Source organism: Pelodiscus sinensis, chromosome 4 (assembly GCF_052426305.1).
Source record: "Pelodiscus sinensis isolate ZL-2025 chromosome 4, ASM5242630v1, whole genome shotgun sequence".
Lineage (NCBI taxonomy): Eukaryota > Metazoa > Chordata > Testudines > Trionychidae > Pelodiscus > Pelodiscus sinensis.
The window spans coordinates 136,080,117-136,097,740 of NC_143055.1; the positions used below are offsets into that span (position 1 = coordinate 136,080,117).

Consider the following 17,624-nt stretch of genomic DNA (forward strand, 5'->3'; position numbering starts at 1 on the left):
CCTGGCTCGGGGCTGTGAGGGCCTGGGGCCGGAGGAGCACCCAGGCATCAGGCTGCCAGACCGCAGCACGTTAACGTGGCCCCTGAACCCGTCCCGCGACCCCTGGGGGGCTACGTGCCGTGGGCTCGGCCAGCGGCTCTTGCCAGCATGGGGCACACGAACGCGCCCCGCCCTCGGGCCTGGCTAGAGCAGGGAGCGGTTCCCGGCCCAGGCCCACGACCCCGGGCACTGCGAGCCCGTTTCAGGGTCCGCCAAGCAGAGCCAGCCTTAGGCACCAGGCTCCGATGGCCTGAGCCGGGCACGGAGCTGGGCCGGGGCGTTTTGTAGCAGGGGGTCGGGTCAGAATGAAAAAGGTGGCACCCCCGGGGCTAAGCACGGTGGGTAACCTGCCCGGCCACCCCTCCGCTCCTGGGAGCGCAGGAAACACCCCCCAAGCTTCCTGCAACCCCCCTGATGGGACGCCCCGGGCTGCCACCTGCAGAAGGCCTGTGAGCCGGCCAGCAGCCCTCTACCAGGGGTTACTGCGGGGCAGAGCCCTGTGCCTGGGGAGTGCATGGGCCAGGCTGGGCACAAGGGGCTGCTGGTGCCCAGAGCCCCGCCTGCTGACAGACGTGCACCCTGGGGGGCTGGTGCGTGGGCCCGGCCTGTACAGGGGCTGCAGGTGAGCTGAGGGTGGGGCTCGCTGGGCCTTGCACTGAACAGAACACGCCCACTTCCCGCTGGAATAACACGTCTGATTTGATGAACACAGCAGAGAAATGCTCCTTGTGTGCAGTGCCCGTCAGCCGCCCGCCAGCACAGTCCAGGGCTCCTGGCATGAGCTAGGGAGTGCAGCCGGCCTGCTTCCCTCTGGGTGTGGAGTGGAGCCCGCGGGAGCCTGTGAACGCTGGCACTGAGTGTCGCCTGGGGCCGGGGGCCAGGGTGCCCTCTTCCACACTGTCATGTCCCAGGAGCGGGGCTCAGGCCCAGGTTAGGCGCTCTGTGCAGCTAGCCCCGCACACGGGGTACACCTGCTCCCCTGAGCACACCCGGCGAGCGCCGGCGCCGGGCTGCCACGCAGGAAGGTCTCTGTGTTTGCTGACAGGCCGGGGGCAGCCCGCTGTCCCCCCCAGGCTCCCAGACGGGGCCACGCTGGCTCCTGGGTGTGCACACTTGAAATAAAACACCGTGTCAAATAGCAGGGGCCACTTAGCAGCATGCAAATCTGTTGTGCGAAGAGAGAGCAAAAGCAGCCGTTTTCAGGGCGGCGTCCTCAGTCTCTGACGGAGCCGCACTCCGCCGGGAGCCCTTCGGCTCTTCTCCACTCGGCCAGGCGCTGCTGGAACCATTTCTGGAGGACAGAGACATGCACAACGGTCACACTGCGCAGGCAGGCAGCGCGCCGCGCGGCCACGGGGAGAGACCGGATCCAGACGCGCCGCTGGCCCTTGGGAAATCAGCAGGCGCTACATTCCCCCGTCAGACAGGGCCTGGCCCTACGGTACCCTGCCCCACACCTTCCTGCTCGCCGCAGGCACTGCCAGGAGTGTTTAGCTTGCCAGCGGGCAGGTGGCTGGCTGCCCAGAAGCCGGAAGCATCTGGCTTCCGAATGGGGAACAGGAGGGGCGGGTGTCTTGTCCCAGGTGGCTGTCCGTGCGGCCGTCCTGGGCTCCAGGGAATGCAGACGGACGGGGGAAAGGAACCGGGCTCATGGGGCGAAAATTTCTGCATGTAAAACAGGCATGGACGCTCCCGAGGGCAGGGACTGTCACCCTCATCCCACATGAGCAAATAGCCACCCGGCAGCCTTGTGCAAACCTGGGCCCCCTCGTGCAGCCCCCAAGCCCGCCACCAGCAGTGAGCACACGCGTGTGCACCTAGTGACGGGTGTGCACTTTCACACAAGGGTGGGAATTACCCTCGCTGTGGGACGAAATCCCTTCTTTCTGTTGCACAGTTGTGCAGGACGGCTCAGCCGAGTTCATTTTACCCGACTCGTTGGCTGTGCTCAGGCACAGAGCGAGGCCTGACGGGCAGAGCATGCGCAGCAGTGCTGGGAACCCCGTCCGGTGCAAGGCCCGTGCTCTGCCGAGAGGGAACTGCAGGAGGCAGCGCGCCCCCCAGGTGGCTCTCTGCAGGCAGAGGTGAGACCCCCGTGGCACAGGGGGGCTATTTTCTAGGGGCTGCACCCTTAAGAGTCAGGGGCTCTGTCCGCAGAGGCGCGCCTGTGAGTTAGCCCAAGATGGCTGCTAGTGCCGAGTGGCGCTCGCACCCTGTGCTCTCCACAGAGCGCCGCTTGTGTGTCCTTCGCACCCCGGGGGCCTCGCGTGTTTGCCTTGTACAAGGTACGCGAGCCGGCAGCAGGGCCGGGTGCACGGCCAGACGCCAGCAGCCAGACAAGCCGCCCAGAGGGCAAGGAAGCGCTGCTCGTTGTGTGACTGCCAGCCGCTATTTTGGGACTGCTGTGGTCACTGGCCATGCCAGAGCCACCAGACTTTCCACTGCAGAGTCACTATCTCTTGGCCCTCCTCCAGCCTGGCCCGCCCGGACGCCCTGTCTGACACACCCTGCCCCAAACAGCCTGGGCGGTTGGGAAAGGCTGGTGTTTGTGGTGTTAGACACAGGACATTTGCCCCCCTCCTACTCTGCCGCACGGACACCCCTCGTGCAAACAGCCGCACGCTCTAGCGCACCTCGGGGCAGGGGAAGACGAGCTGCTCACATGCTAGTGTGCAGCAATTGCCACAAGAGAGCCAGGGGCGCTGGGTGCCCTACATGGTGTTTGATCTTCAGTTTGTGCCAGGGCCGAGCGGGCGTGGGGGTACAGGGAGGTGGGGGGCACAGGGGGTACCCCGTTTAGCACCTGTGGGGGCAGGAAGGATAAGGCACATGGGGCCTGGTCTCATCTGAGCTGGGTGCTCACGTGCAGGCCTAAGGTGGAGCAGGCCTTGCGAAGACACGCCCCGGCACCAGCCGCTGCTCCCGCTGCGCTTTCCCAGCCACGGGTGGGTTTTCCAGCCGTGTGCAGAATACATTTTCCGTGTGCACCGAGGCGCGTGCGGCTAATCCGCTGGGCAGCACTGGGCTCTCTCACAAAGCGCACAGCTCCCAGGGCACACCAGTGCCAGCCACACGGCCGTGTCCCCCGCCCCGGAATGACAGGAAACCCCTTTGCAAGGGGAGGCTGAGGCAGCTGCTGGCCGAGCCGTGGTGCGTCCGGCGCGGGCGCCACACTGCACAGCGGGTGGCTGGGAGCGCCAGCAGAGGCGGGGGTGGGTGGGCCTGTGTGCAGCCCCTGCCTGTTGCCTTTGGCCAGAGCCACGCCAGAGATGCCAGGAGCGTCCCTGCCCACATCCCGTGGGAGCCACGCCGGAGGCGGCGAGAAGCTAGGCCACAAGCTGTCACCGGGGTTGGGCCTGTTGCCCGGAGTCTGAGCCCTCTGCCCGGATGCGTTACGCCCGGCCGGCAGCGCAGGCACGTAGCAGGGCCGAGCTGCACCTCTCAGGAGCCCAGAGGCACGCGCTCAGCAGGCGGGGAGGGGGACTAAAGGAGCCGAGTGCCCGAGTCTGTCCCGAGGCCGGGCCCTGCACAGCCCCTCGGCCCTCACTGCGCCCCAGCAGCAGAGGTTTCTGAGAGCCATTAGCCGGCACAGAGCTCAGCAGGGGCCTCGAGCTGCCATGCAGGGCAGGACGGCGGCTGCGGAGCTGCAGGAGCAGGAAGCAGTGGGGCAGGAGCCATTGCTAAGGGCTAAGCCGGCCGGCCTGCACCCTGCCCGGGCCCTGCTGGGGACCCAGGGCGAGGGGAGCCGCAGGGCAGCCTGCCAGCCGAGCCCAGAGGGGACGCAGCAGCTACTGGGCCTCCCCACAGCGCAAGCGGAGCCGGAGCCGGGTGACCGGCAGAGGGGAGGGGTGCTGGACCGAGCAGGAGCAGGGCGGGCCGGAGACCAGGGGTACCCAGGACAGGGACTGGTGGATGCTGGGGGGCGGGGTGAGGGAGGCCGATTGAGGCTATTGGCTGGAGTAGGGGGGCATGGATGGAGCTATGGGGGTGGGATGGGAGCAGGCCTAGGGGGTGTTGAGCTTGTGTCAGGGCAGGACTCTGGTGTGAGATGGCCAGCAAAGCGATGTGTCTGAGGGGGGCAGTTATGGGGCTGTGCTCTGCACAGCAGAGCTATAGGGCGGACCGCAGGACTCGGACGATGTGCCATGAGATGAGGAGCAGGCTACTGGGGCTGTGGGCAGAGGACAGGGCTCTGGGGCAGGTAGTGGTGTGGAGAGCAGGGGGTGAGGTGCTGTGGTTATGGGGTATGGGGTGACTCACAGAGGTATGGCGCTCTGGGGTGGGGAATGGATTAGGGCTGTTCGGCTATGGGCTGGATTGAGGTTGTGGGGCAGAGCGGGGCCGTGGGGCGGAGCGGGGCCATGAGGCTGTGGGGCGGAGCGGGGCTGTGGGGCGGAGCGGGGCCATGAGGCCGTGGGGCGGAGCGGGGCCGTGGGGCGGAGCGGGGCCATGAGGCTGTGGGGCGGAGCGGGGCCGTGGGGCGGAGCGGGGCCATGAGGCTGTGGGGCGGAGCGGGGCCGTGGGGCGGAGCGGGGCCATGAGGCCATGGGGCGGAGCGGGACCATGGGGCAGAGCGGGGCCATGAGGCAGTGGGGCGGAGCGGGGCCGTGGGGCGGAGCGGGGCCATGAGGCCGTGGGGCGGAGCGGGGCCGTGGGGCGGAGCGGGGCCATGAGGCAGTGGGGCGGAGCGGGGCCGTGGGGCGGAGCGGGGCCGTGGGGCGGAGCGGGGCCATGAGGCCGTGGGGCGGAGCGGGGCCGTGAGGCCGTGGGGCGGAGCGGGGCCGTGGGGTGGAGCGGGGCCATGAGGCCGTGGGGCGGAGCGGGGCCGTGGGGCGGAGCGGGGCCGTGAGGCCGTGGGGCGGAGCGGGGCCGTGGGGCGGAGCGGGGCCATGAGGCCGTGGGGCGGAGCGGGGCCGTGGGGCGGAGCGGGGCCGTGGGGCGGAGCGGGGCCATGAGGCCGTGGGGCGGAGCGGGGCCATGAGGCCATGGGGCGGAGCGGGGCCGTGGGGCGGAGCGGGGCCATGAGGCCGTGGGGCGGCTCTGGGGGCGAGGAGCAGGGCCGTGGGGCGGAGCGGGGCCATGAGGCCATGGGGCGGAGCGGGGCCGTGGGGCGGAGCGGGGCCATGAGGCCGTGGGGCGGCTCTGGGGGCGAGGAGCAGGGCTGTGGGGCGGGGCAGGCGTTGCTCACTCACCAGGGTCTCCTCCTCCGACAGGCCGGCCTCGGCCGCGACGAGACACAGGGTGGTGGGGTCCGGGTGCTTGTTGACCCTGCTGAAGTTGTGCTCCAGGATCTCCAGCTGCTCCGCCGTGGGGCCCCTGGGCTGCTCGGTGGCCATGTCCGCTCTGCACAGGGCCTGGGCGCGCGAGGGGCTGAGGAGAAAGACGGGGGGGGGGGTTCTTGCCTGAGCCCAGGGCAGGTGCGGAGCCACGGCCTGGCTCAGGGCACAGCTCCAGCCCAGGCCCCCAGCGCCGGCAGAGCTGCAGCAGGGGCCTGACCTCGGCTGAGGGTGCCTCGGGCCCCACAAAGCAGGCGGGGAAGAGCAGCCAGGGCCGGGACCGGAGAACCTGCCCAGCTGGCCCCGCCATGCTCAGTCTGCTGCAGGCTCCATCGCGCTGGGCGCCCCGGGCCCCGCTCAAGGCCTAGAGGCCGTGGGCTGCGATATCCCCGCGGGGCAGACAATGAAACCTCTCGCCGGGCGGGTCTGGGCAAAGCCGGTAGCCAGGGCCTGTCCCCGCAGAGCCCTGCAGGGCTGCAGCCCGTGCACAGCTCCGCGTGTTGGCCGCGCTCGCGGGGCTGTGGCAGGAACGCACCTGGCCGCCCTGGCGGAGCTGAGGGACCCGCGCTGCGCCCTGAGGGAGCGGGGCTGTGGCAGGAACGCACCTGGCCGCCCTGGCGGAGCTGAGGGACCCGCGCTGCGCCCTGAGGGAGCGGGGCTGTGGCAGGAACGCACCTGGCCGCCCTGGCGGAGCTGAGGGACCCGCGCTGCGCCCTGAGGGAGCGGGGCTGTGGCAGGAACGCACCTGGCCGCCCTGGCGGAGCTGAGGGACCCGCGCTGCGCCCTGAGGGAGCGGGGCTGTGGCAGGAACGCACCTGGCCGCCCTGGCGGAGCTGAGGGACCCACGCTGCGCCCTGAGGGAGCGGGGCTGTGGCAGGAACGCACCTGGCCGCCCTGGCAGAGCTGAGGGACCCGCGCTGCGCCCTGAGGGAGCGGGGCTGTGGCAGGAACGCACCTGGCCGCCCTGGCAGAGCTGAGGGACCCACGCTGCGCCCTGAGGGAGCGGGGCTGTGGCAGGAACGCACCTGGCCGCCCTGGCGGAGCTGAGGGACCCGCGCTGCGCCCTGAGGGAGCGGGGCTGTGGCAGGAACGCACCTGGCCGCCCTGGCGGAGCTGAGGGACCCGCGCTGCGCCCTGAGGGAGCGGGGCTGTGGCAGGAACGCACCTGGCCGCCCTGGCGGAGCTGAGGGACCCGCGCTGCGCCCTGAGGGAGCGGGGCTGTGGCAGGAACGCACCTGGCCGCCCTGGCGGAGCTGAGGGACCCGCGCTGCGCCCTGAGGGAGCGGGGCTGTGGCAGGAACGCACCTGGCCGCCCTGGCGGAGCTGAGGGACCCGCGCTGCGCCCTGAGGGAGCGGGGCTGTGGCAGGAACGCACCTGGCCGCCCTGGCGGAGCTGAGGGACCCGCGCTGCGCCCTGAGGGAGCGGGGCTGTGGCAGGAACGCACCTGGCCGCCCTGGCGGAGCTGAGGGAACCGCGCTGCGCCCTGAGGGAGCGGGGCTGGCTGAAGGCTTTTAAGGAAGGTTTTCCCTTCGCAGCGTGGCCGGGCTCGCGTTGGAATGTGACCCCTTGGCCGTGAGTCGAGCTGTGTGGGAAATAGCTTCCCTCCCAGGACTGTCCAGATTTCAAAAGCAAATTCTGCCCCCAAATTGGCAGAGAAGTTAAAACAGCAACACACTGTCACAAACAGAAGACTCCACCGCGGTTCCTTACTCATCACGCCCACGCGGGAGCTCCCGGCACGAAGGGCCGATGTGGCCCAGGCTTTTTCCACACGTCTGCGTCTGCCCTCGCACTGAGCGCGGCGGCATCGCCGGCCGGGGCTGTTCCACGGCGTCTCGGGGCTTGGGGTTGCTGTGCGAGCGAATGGGCCGCCTCGGGGAGACGTGCTGCCCTCGGCTGTTCCTTGTGGCTATATAAGGCTCTGCACAGACACTGCAGCCCTGAGTCACAGGAGCTGAGAGCAGCTGGAGCGCTTGTGCCAGGACTGCTCGTGGGAACGTTGGCCGGGATCCCGAGGAGAAGGGCTTGTCTGACGCTCTGCTCCCGGGCAGCCATAGGTACACGCGAGGCGGCGGGTGTCATTTCCAGCGCGAGGAGCCCAGGCACGGGCGCGCTGACTGACTCAATACGCTGCAAACAGCTCTGTGCTCACGTCCCAGCAGGCCGTGGGACAAGCCCAGCCCCCCACGCCAGGGCGGCCAGGCGGCTCTCCGGGCTGACAGCCGGGTTCCCTCAAGCAGGGTCTCAGCCCTTCTGGCGCCCCCCACGTTGCTGTCAAAGGCCACAGCCCCGCTGTGCCACTAGAGCTGGGCCAGGCTGAGGGGTACAAGCAGGGCTGGGGCGTGGGCCTCGTGCCACGGGACCCACCACAGAGCTACACGGCTCAGGCTGAGGGCCCAGGCTCCAGCTGTCTGCCCTGGGCCCCAGCACGTGTACACCTGGCTCTGCTTGTGTGGTGCAGCGGGGGGCTGTCTGCGCCGTACCCGGGTCCCACTGACTCACCCACATGGGCATTGGCCCAGACCCCCAGGCCAAGGCTCCTCCCGGGCACCTCTCTGCAGGCTGTGCCAGGCAGCAGCAGTGTCCCCCCGCCTCCCAGGGCTCAGGGCGTGGCTAGCGAGTCGAGCGGCGCGGCCACTGAGCTCTCAGCAACAGTGCGGCGGGGAGCAGGGGCCAGGGCGGGAGCTGGGCTCCAGGGCTCCATCTTGGCGCGCCCCGTCTGCCTTGGCGCCGTAAAGCCCAAAGCTGCCGCACCAGGCACACCCCAGGGAGCCTGCGGGGCGGCCCCTTCCGCTGCCAGCCGAGGGAGGCCGCGTCCTAGCACCCGGGGTGCTCTCTAGGGAGCAGCCCCCCATAGCGCTGCTGGTCATGGCCGGTCCAGAGCAAAGCAAGAAAGCACAGGGGGGGGGGACAGCGTGTGTGGGATTGCGTGTGTGTGCGTGTGTGAGTGCGTGTGTGTGAATGTGGGCGAGAGCGTGTGCATGTGTGTGGGAGAGCGACTGTGTGAGCACATGTGTGGGGGAGTGCATGTGTGAGTGCGTGTCTGTGAGAGCATGTGTGGGTGACAGTGTGTGTGGGAGAGTGCACATATGAGTGTGTGCGGGTGAGAACATGTGCATAGGTAAAAGCAGGCATGTGTGTGGATGAGAGTGCACATGTGTGTGTGTGTGCATGTGGGTGACAGCACATGCATGTGAGAGTGTGTGTATGTGTAAGCACATATGGGTGAGCGGGTGTGAGAGCACGTGAGTGGAAGGGTGAGTGTAGAAGCATGTGCACGTGTAGGTGACAGTGCGCATGTGTGTGTGTGCACATGTGTGTGAGCACGTGAGAGGGTTTGCGTGTGTGTGAGTGCAGATGTGCGTGAGCATGTGTGAGAGCACATGTGTGTGTGTGTGTGTGTGTGTGTAAGAGCGTGTGCGCTTGTGGGTGAGCATGTGTGGAAGAGCATGTGTGGGTGAGCGTGCGTGGAAGAGCATGTGCGCGCGTGTGTGTGAGAGCGTGTGTGTGTGTGTGTGTAAGAGCGTGTGCGCATGTGGGTGAGCATGTGTGGAAGAGCATGTGTGGGTGAGCGTGCGTGGAAGAGCATGTGCGCGCGTGTGTGTGAGAGCGTGTGTGTGTGTGTGTGAGCATGCGTGGAACAGCATGTGTGTGTGCGTGTGTGTAAGAGTGTGTGCGTGCGTGGGTGAGCGTGTGTGTAAGAGCATGTGCGCGCATGGGTGAGCGTGCGTGGAAGTTCAGTGTGCGTGTGTGTGTGTAAGAGCGTGTGAGTGCGTGGGTGAGCGTGCGTGGAAGAGCACTGTGCGTGTGTGTGTAAGAGCGTGTGCGCGTGTGGATGAGCGTGCGTGGAGCAGTGAGCGGGCGTGGGTGGGAGAGCGTGTGCGCGCGTGGGTGAGCGCGCGCGGAGCAGTGAGCGGGCGTGGGTGGGAGAGCGTGTGCGAGCGTGGGTGAGCGTGCGTGGAGCAGTGAGCGGGTGTGAGTAGGAGAGCGTGTGCGCGTGTGGGTGAGCGTGCGCGGAGCAGTGAAAGGGCGTGGGTGGGAGAGCGTGTGCACGCGTGGGTGAGCGGGCGTGGGTGGGAGAGCGTGTGCACGCGTGGGTGAGCGGGCGTGGGTGCGAGAGCGTGTGCACGTGTGGGTGAGCGGGCGTGGGTGGGTGAGCGTGTGCACGCGTGGGTGAGCGTGTGCGCGCGTGGGTGAGTGGGCGTGGGTGGGAGAGTGTGTGCGCGCGTGGGTGAGCGGGCGTGGGTGGGAGAGCGTGTGCGCGCGTGGGTGAGCATGCGAGGAGCAGTGGGTGGGAGAGCGTGTGCGCGCGTGCGAGGAGCAGTAGGTGGGAGAGCGTGTGCACGCGTGCGAGGAGCAGTAGGTGGGAGAGCGTGTGCACGTGTGCGAGGAGCAGTGGGTGGGAGCGCGTGTGCGAGCGTGTGCACGCGTGCGAGGAGCAGTAGGTGGGAGAGCGTGTGCACGTGTGCGAGGAGCAGTGGGAGGGAGAGCGTGTGCACGCGTGCGAGGAGCAGTAGGTGGGAGAGCGTGTGCACGCGTGCGAGGAGCAGTAGGTGGGAGAGCGTGTGCACGCGTGCGAGGAGCAGTGGGTGGGAGAGAGTGTGCACGCGTGCGAGGAGCAGTGGGTGGAGAGCGTGTGCACACGTGCGAGGAACAGTGGGTGGGAGAGCGTGTGCACGTGTGCGAGGAGCAGTGGGTGGGAGAGCGTGTGCACGCGTGCGAGGAGCAGTAGGTGGGAGAGCGTGTGCACGCGTGCGAGGAGCAGTGGGTGGGAGAGCGTGTGCACGCGTGCGAGGAGCAGTGGGTGGGAGAGCGTGTGCACGCGTGCGAGGAGCAGTGGGTGGGAGAGCGTGTGCACGCGTGAGTGAGCGTGCGAGGAGCAGTGGGTGGGAGAGCGTGTGCACGCGTGCGAGGAGCAGTGGGTGGGAGAGCGTGTGCACGCGTGCGAGGAGCAGTGGGTGGGAGAGCGTGTGCACGCGTGCGTGGAGCAGTAGGTGGGAGAGCGTGTGCATGCGTGCGAGGAGCAGTGGGTGGGAGAGCGTGTGCACGCGTGCGAGGAGCAGTGGGTGGGAGAGCGTGTGCACGCGTGGGTGAGCGTGTGAGGAGCAGTGGGTGGGAGAGCGTGTGCACGTGTGCGAGGAGCAGTGGGTGGGAGAGTGTGCACGCGTGGGTGAGCGTGCGAGGAGCAGTGGGTGGGAGAGCGTGTGCACGCGTGCGAGGAGCAGTAGGTGGGAGAGCGTGTGCACGCGTGCGAGGAGCAGTGGGTGGGAGAGCGTGTGCACGCGTGCGTGGAGCAGTCGGTGGGAGAGCGTGTGCACGCGTGCGAGGAGCAGTGGGTGGGAGAGCGTGTGCACGCGTGCGAGGAGCAGTAGGTGGGAGAGCGTGTGCACGCGTGCGAGGAGCAGTGGGTGGGAGAGCGTGTGCACGCGTGCGTGGAGCAGTCGGTGGGAGAGCGTGTGCACGCGTGCGAGGAGCAGTAGGTGGGAGAGCGTGTGCACGTGTGTGAGGAGCAGTAGGTGGGAGAGCGTGTGCACGTGTGCGAGGAGCAGTGGGTGGAGAGTGTGCGCACGTGTGCGAGGAGCAGTGGGTGGGAGAGCGTGTGCACGCGTGCGTGGAGCAGTCGGTGGGAGAGCGTGTGCACGCGTGCGAGGAGCAGTGGGTGGGAGAGCGTGTGCACGCGTGCGAGGAGCAGTAGGTGGGAGAGCGTGTGCACGCGTGCGAGGAGCAGTGGGTGGGAGAGCGTGTGCACGCGTGCGAGGAGCAGTGGGTGGGAGAGCGTGTGCACGCGTGCGAGGAGCAGTGGGTGGGAGAGCGTGTGCACGCGTGCGAGGAGCAGTGGGTGGGAGAGCGTGTGCACGCGTGCGAGGAGCAGTGGGTGGGAGAGTGTGCACGCGTGGGTGAGCGTGCGAGGAGCAGTGGGTGGGAGAGCGTGTGCACGCGTGCGAGGAGCAGTGGGTGGGAGAGCGTGTGCACGCGTGCGAGGAGCAGTGGGTGGGAGAGCGTGTGCACGCGTGCGTGGAGCAGTAGGTGGGAGAGCGTGTGCATGCGTGCGAGGAGCAGTGGGTGGGAGAGCGTGTGCACGCGTGGGTGAGCGTGCGAGGAGCAGTGGGTGGGAGAGCGTGTGCACGTGTGCGAGGAGCAGTGGGTGGGAGAGTGTGCACGCGTGGGTGAGCGTGCGAGGAGCAGTGGGTGGGAGAGCGTGTGCACGCGTGCGAGGAGCAGTAGGTGGGAGAGCGTGTGCACGCGTGCGAGGAGCAGTGGGTGGGAGAGCGTGTGCACGCGTGCGTGGAGCAGTCGGTGGGAGAGCGTGTGCACGCGTGCGAGGAGCAGTGGGTGGGAGAGCGTGTGCACGCGTGCGAGGAGCAGTCGGTGGGAGAGCGTGTGCACGCGTGCGAGGAGCAGTGGGTGGGAGAGTGTGCACGCGTGGGTGAGCGTGCGAGGAGCAGTGGGTGGGAGAGCGTGTGCACGCGTGCGAGGAGCAGTGGGTGGGAGAGCGTGTGCACGCGTGCGAGGAGCAGTGGGTGGGAGAGCGTGTGCACGCGTGCGAGGAGCAGTGGGAGGGAGAGCGTGTGCACGCGTGCGAGGAGCAGTAGGTGGGAGAGCGTGTGCACGCGTGCGAGGAGCAGTGGGAGGGAGAGCGTGTGCACGCGTGCGAGGAGCAGTAGGTGGGAGAGCGTGTGCACGCGTGCGAGGAGCAGTAGGTGGGAGAGCGTGTGCACGCGTGCGAGGAGCAGTGGGTGGGAGAGCGTGTGCACGCGTGCGAGGAGCAGTGGGTGGAGAGCGTGTGCACACGTGCGAGGAGCAGTGGGTGGGAGAGCGTGTGCACGTGTGCGAGGAGCAGTGGGTGGGAGAGCGTGTGCACGCGTGCGAGGAGCAGTAGGTGGGAGAGCGTGTGCACGTGTGCGAGGAGCAGTGGGTGGGAGAGCGTGTGCACGCGTGCGAGGAGCAGTGGGTGGGAGAGCGTGTGCACGCGTGCGAGGAGCAGTGGGTGGGAGAGCGTGTGCACGCGTGAGTGAGCGTGCGAGGAGCAGTGGGTGGGAGAGCGTGTGCACGCGTGCGAGGAGCAGTGGGTGGGAGAGCGTGTGCACGCGTGCGAGGAGCAGTGGGTGGGAGAGCGTGTGCACGCGTGCGTGGAGCAGTAGGTGGGAGAGCGTGTGCATGCGTGCGAGGAGCAGTGGGTGGGAGAGCGTGTGCACGCGTGCGAGGAGCAGTGGGTGGGAGAGCGTGTGCACGCGTGGGTGAGCGTGTGAGGAGCAGTGGGTGGGAGAGCGTGTGCACGTGTGCGAGGAGCAGTGGGTGGGAGAGTGTGCACGCGTGGGTGAGCGTGCGAGGAGCAGTGGGTGGGAGAGCGTGTGCACGCGTGCGAGGAGCAGTAGGTGGGAGAGCGTGTGCACGCGTGCGAGGAGCAGTGGGTGGGAGAGCGTGTGCACGCGTGCGTGGAGCAGTCGGTGGGAGAGCGTGTGCACGCGTGCGAGGAGCAGTGGGTGGGAGAGCGTGTGCACGCGTGCGAGGAGCAGTAGGTGGGAGAGCGTGTGCACGCGTGCGAGGAGCAGTGGGTGGGAGAGCGTGTGCACGCGTGCGTGGAGCAGTCGGTGGGAGAGCGTGTGCACGCGTGCGAGGAGCAGTAGGTGGGAGAGCGTGTGCACGTGTGTGAGGAGCAGTAGGTGGGAGAGCGTGTGCACGTGTGCGAGGAGCAGTGGGTGGAGAGTGTGCGCACGTGTGCGAGGAGCAGTGGGTGGGAGAGCGTGTGCACGCGTGCGAGGAGCAGTCGGTGGGAGAGCGTGTGCACGCGTGCGAGGAGCAGTGGGTGGGAGAGCGTGTGCACGCGTGCGAGGAGCAGTGGGTGGGAGAGCGTGTGCACGCGTGCGAGGAGCAGTGGGTGGGAGAGTGTGCACGCGTGGGTGAGCGTGCGAGGAGCAGTGGGTGGGAGAGCGTGTGCACGCGTGCGAGGAGCAGTGGGTGGGAGAGCGTGTGCACGCGTGCGAGGAGCAGTGGGTGGGAGAGCGTGTGCACGCGTGCGTGGAGCAGTAGGTGGGAGAGCGTGTGCATGCGTGCGAGGAGCAGTGGGTGGGAGAGCGTGTGCACGCGTGGGTGAGCGTGCGAGGAGCAGTGGGTGGGAGAGCGTGTGCACGTGTGCGAGGAGCAGTGGGTGGGAGAGTGTGCACGCGTGGGTGAGCGTGCGAGGAGCAGTGGGTGGGAGAGCGTGTGCACGCGTGCGAGGAGCAGTGGGTGGGAGAGCGTGTGCACGCGTGCGAGGAGCAGTAGGTGGGAGAGCGTGTGCACGCGTGCGAGGAGCAGTGGGTGGGAGAGTGTGCACGCGTGGGTGAGCGTGCGAGGAGCAGTGGGTGGGAGAGCGTGTGCACGCGTGCGAGGAGCAGTGGGTGGGAGAGCGTGTGCACGTGTGCGAGGAGCAGTGGGTGGGAGAGCGTGTGCACGCGTGCGAGGAGCAGTGGGTGGGAGAGCGTGTGCACGCGTGCGAGGAGCAGTGGGTGGGAGAACGCGCTTCCCCTCGCTTTGCGTTGTAGGAAAAGGCCAGGTGGGTGCTGCTCTGTGGCAATGGAGGGAAAATAAGGGCCCATCCCCCGCCCTGCACACCTGCAGGACGCTGCCCTGCCGCCAACGCTCGCTCTGTCCCAGGGCAGGTGCTCGCCTCCCCTGCACGCAGACCCTGCCCCTCCCGACGCGCCTGCCCAGCCCCGCTGGGGCCCAGACTCTTCCCCGCCCCAGAGCTTGGTGGGTTTTGCACAGAGCCCGTCCCTGGTCTCCTTGCAGCCGCTCCCCTGGAGCCTGGCCAGGACACAGACTGCAGCCCGGAGAGGCGCCCTGCGGCAGGACGGGCGCGACAGAGCAGCCTGGGGGCCCCGGCAGCCCGGCGTGGAGCTCGCCTGCCTGCAGAGAGCTCTGGCACAGCCGCTTGGAGCCACGCGGACAGACCCAGCAGCCGGCCACAGGGTGTGGCCCCCCACGGCCAGCCCCGAGCAATGGGATGGGCCTGAGGCTCTCTGGAGGCCCAGGGCGGCGTGTTCGGAACCCCCCCCGAGCGATGGCACCGCCATCCACCCATCCCAGGGGCCGCCTGGCCAGGCACTCGAGCAGCGCCGGCCAGGGTGGCAGGCCCCTCACGGGGGTGCTGGGCGTGCTGCTGGGCTGAGCGCCCCAGGGCCGGAGGGACCCCACAGGCTGGTCCTGCCACACGAGCCGCGTGTGGCGTGACCAGCCTGAGTCCTGCCCTGCTGAGCCCCAGCCCCGCGGCCCGGGCAGTCCCCTCTGCGTGGCAGACAAAGGGTTAACGGTGGCCGGGCTGGTTCCCGCTGCAGCTGCAGCCCCCATAACAAGCAGCGCCCAGCCCCGCGACTGGCCCTGCGGCCGGCTACCAGTGTGGTCGCCTTGTCAGCCTTGTGGCTGAGCTCAGCTGCGGCCGAACCGCTCAGTGGCCACGGGCAGCGTCTAATTCCCCTGGCCCAGAGCAGCGTGTCGGAGCGAGAGGAACGCTCATCTCAGGGCACCAGCTGCCAGCAGAGCTAACTCCCAGGCTTTTCCCACTGCCCCGTGGTGCAACGTGCAGCACCAGCCGGAGCGACTCTGGCTTGCACTAACACCAGGTGCCCGGGCAAAGCTGGCACTCACCTGGCGCGTCAGAGGCCGGGCTGCTCGCTCGCAGCCAGTGTCCTTGCCCCAGTTTAAGTAGCCGCGCAGGCGGGGGCCCGATCACGAGCCGCGCTGTGTGACAAGCAGGTACCTGAAAAACCTGCAGGCGCTGTCGCCGGGCTGGAAATTCCGGTCCGGCGCTCGGCAGGATCAGCCCGGGCCGCGGCCGCGCTGGACTGTTGGCGTCCCGCTCTCCCACTCACACCCAGCCGGTCAGAGGAGCGGGGAGGCTGCCCTGCTGCCCGCCCTGCGCCTGGCTCCGGCTCCGGCTCGCTCTGCAGCACTCCAGAGAGGCGGTGACGTCATGAGCCTGGCCCGGTGCCCGGCCGGGTGTCACTCCGGCGCTCGCTGCTTTCCCTTTCGGGGCAGCGTGTTCGCATTCCAGCCGGGAGGGAGGGGCTGGCAGGCCTGACTCAACGGCAGCTCCTCCCCTGCGCTGGCACCTCTGTGCCTGCTCCCAGCAAAGCGCCCCGCCCTGCCCCGCTCTCAGCACCAGGCTGGACCTGGCCGGCTGCAGCCCGGCGTGTGCCTGTGCGTGCGGGGCGCGTGCGACACTCAGCCCTGCCTGGGCACCCCCTGCTCGCAGCTCCCGGAGCAGGGTCCCGCCCTGCGTCTGGCAGGCCCACGGGGCACCGGGCTGGTGCAGTAGCCGCTGGAAGAGCCTCCCCCCTCAGCCCAGTGTGAGGAGGGCAACCAATGCCAGCCAGGGGCAGCCGCGACCACAAACACCTCCAGCCACTGAGCCCCAGGCCAGCCGGGGGCGCCCAGCTCCGGCAGCCAGCAGCTTGGCTTGCAGGGCTCCGGCGGCCGCGTGAGCCGGGCGCCGGACTGGCATACGCACGGTGCCTGCAGCTCCCACAACCTCATCCCTGGGGTTCACGTGCGGGCCCAGGCAGCTCAGCTGGGGCACCGGGAACTGGAGGCCCATGAGATCATGGGCCACGTCTGCCATGTGCTTAAATACCCAGGCCCTGCAGCTGCCATCCCTGGGGCCTGGCACGTGGCCCCCGCAGCCACGGAGCTTGGCCATGTCCCGCACTCTGCGGAGGGCTCCCCTGGGGTTGGGTTCCTGCCCTCGGCAAAGGAGCAGCTCGGAGCAGGCTCTTGCCTCTCACCACAAAGCCACGGTGCTGGTCAAGCCTGTGGTCAGTTCCAGGCCCAGCCCCCAACTTCCTGTGACCTTGAACCCTCCCCTGGGCCCGGCTCAGCCACTGAGCCACGGGGGAGCGGTAGCAACGCTCCCCTTGCCCTCCACTGGGGCAGAGGATTGGAAGGCGCCGCACTGGTTCCGCCGGTGCGGGCTGGGGGCCGCGGTCTCCGGGAGGCTGTTCCTGGGTCGCTGGGGCTGAAGGCTAGCCAGTCAGAGCCCTGCCCAGCCAATAGCTGCACACAGCAGGGGATGCTCAGCTGGACACTGGTGTGGGGGCCTGGGGGTAAAGTGACCCAAGGACAGACAGGGCTCTAATTCCCAGCGCCCAGCAGTGCTGCCCTGGGCTTGTCCGGGACCCGTCGATACGGGGGCGGTGGCTCCCGAACTCCCCCGGCCTCCCCGCCCAGGATCCCTGCTGCTGTAGGGAGAAGCCAAAGCAGCGTTTGCGTTGCCCCGACGGGTGCTGGGGGAGGCGTCCCCCGGCGTCACAGACAAGCTTTGCTGCTCAGGCTCTGGACGCAGATGGCCGGGGCAGAGGGTGAGCAGGCGGAGGCCGGGTTCGCAGCGCTGCCAGGCAGCCGTGGCAGGGCCGTGTGGAGCGTAGCTGGGGCAGCAGGGCGTTGGCAGAGCCACCGAGGTGCCACGCGGCACGTACCTAATTCACTCTGGGAACGGCCCGCCTTGGGCTGGGCTGACCTGGAATGGCTCCTGAGCGGTTGCTCAAGCACTCAGCTCTCAGCCTGCTACCTGGGAGCCCTGCAAGCTAAGTGCAGCTGGGCAGTGCTCTCCGGCTCGGGGGCTGAGCGCTAGCCACGTGCCTAGCGTGGAACTCGTCTCCGTGCACAGCAGCAAGGAGAGAGCCCTTCCCCCAGTGTGCTGTGCATTCGGGTGGCCCTATTCCTAGCGCACCCACACTGCAGAACGGACCCCCCTTGCCCCGGCACCTGGGAGCGCTTCTATCCCGCCAGGACTGCTTCCCAAGCCTGCCACACAAGAAACTCTCCCTTCACAAGCAGGCCTCTGGTGCGTAAGGACGGGGCTAGGCAGAGCCGTCTTTCGGCTTCCCAAGGCTCGCTGTTAGAGCGCGTTCTCACTCCGCAATTTCCCTCTGTACACGAGCGCTGGGCAAACACTTGCAGCTGAAAGATTCGTTCTGACAAACGACGGCTTTTCCATTTTTTGCAAATCAAGTTCCAGTTTTACCAGAAACTCAGGGTTTTGCCAATCAGACAGTCCCCCGCAAGCAAACTCGCATTTTGTTTTCAGTTGTCGCAACCCCCCTCCCCCCAACTATTTCATCCCTTGGGGTGGTTCATAAGAGCCTCCACTATTGTTGAAAGCTAAACCCCTTTGAATTTCCATGTTTGTCGGCTCATTTCCTGCTGCAGGCGCTGCCTGAGCGTGGACAGGTGGGGTTTGCAAGGTACACATAATTGCTGTGTGTGGGAGGGTGCGCACTGAATAATTCACATGGTGAGTCATTTTGGTTTCCACTCTGACACTCACAAAG

The 17,624-nt window shown here is 68.2% G+C and overlaps 1 protein-coding gene across 4 annotated transcripts; it reads right to left on the minus strand.

Annotated features, from left to right (window-relative positions):
- Positions 1 to 1,184: 1,184 nt before the first annotated feature.
- On the minus strand, positions 1,185 to 15,326 carry HOPX (HOP homeobox). 4 transcript variants are annotated; one of them, XM_006127986.5, is made up of 3 exons: positions 15,056 to 15,326; positions 5,232 to 5,409; positions 1,185 to 1,330 (listed from the first exon to the last, which is right to left on the minus strand). In XM_006127986.5, exons 2-3 carry the CDS (start codon positions 5,373 to 5,375, stop codon positions 1,253 to 1,255), a joined length of 222 nt encoding a protein of 73 aa, XP_006128048.1. In that variant the 5' UTR covers positions 5,376 to 5,409; positions 15,056 to 15,326; the 3' UTR covers positions 1,185 to 1,252. The 4 variants fall into 4 exon arrangements, with proteins under 4 accessions (XP_006128048.1, XP_006128047.1, XP_006128049.4 ...); XM_006127985.5 differs by having other exon boundaries at positions 14,944 to 15,326; XM_006127987.5 differs by lacking the exon at positions 15,056 to 15,326 and adding an exon at positions 7,027 to 7,552.
- Between the last annotated feature and the right edge of the window lie 2,298 nt (positions 15,327 to 17,624).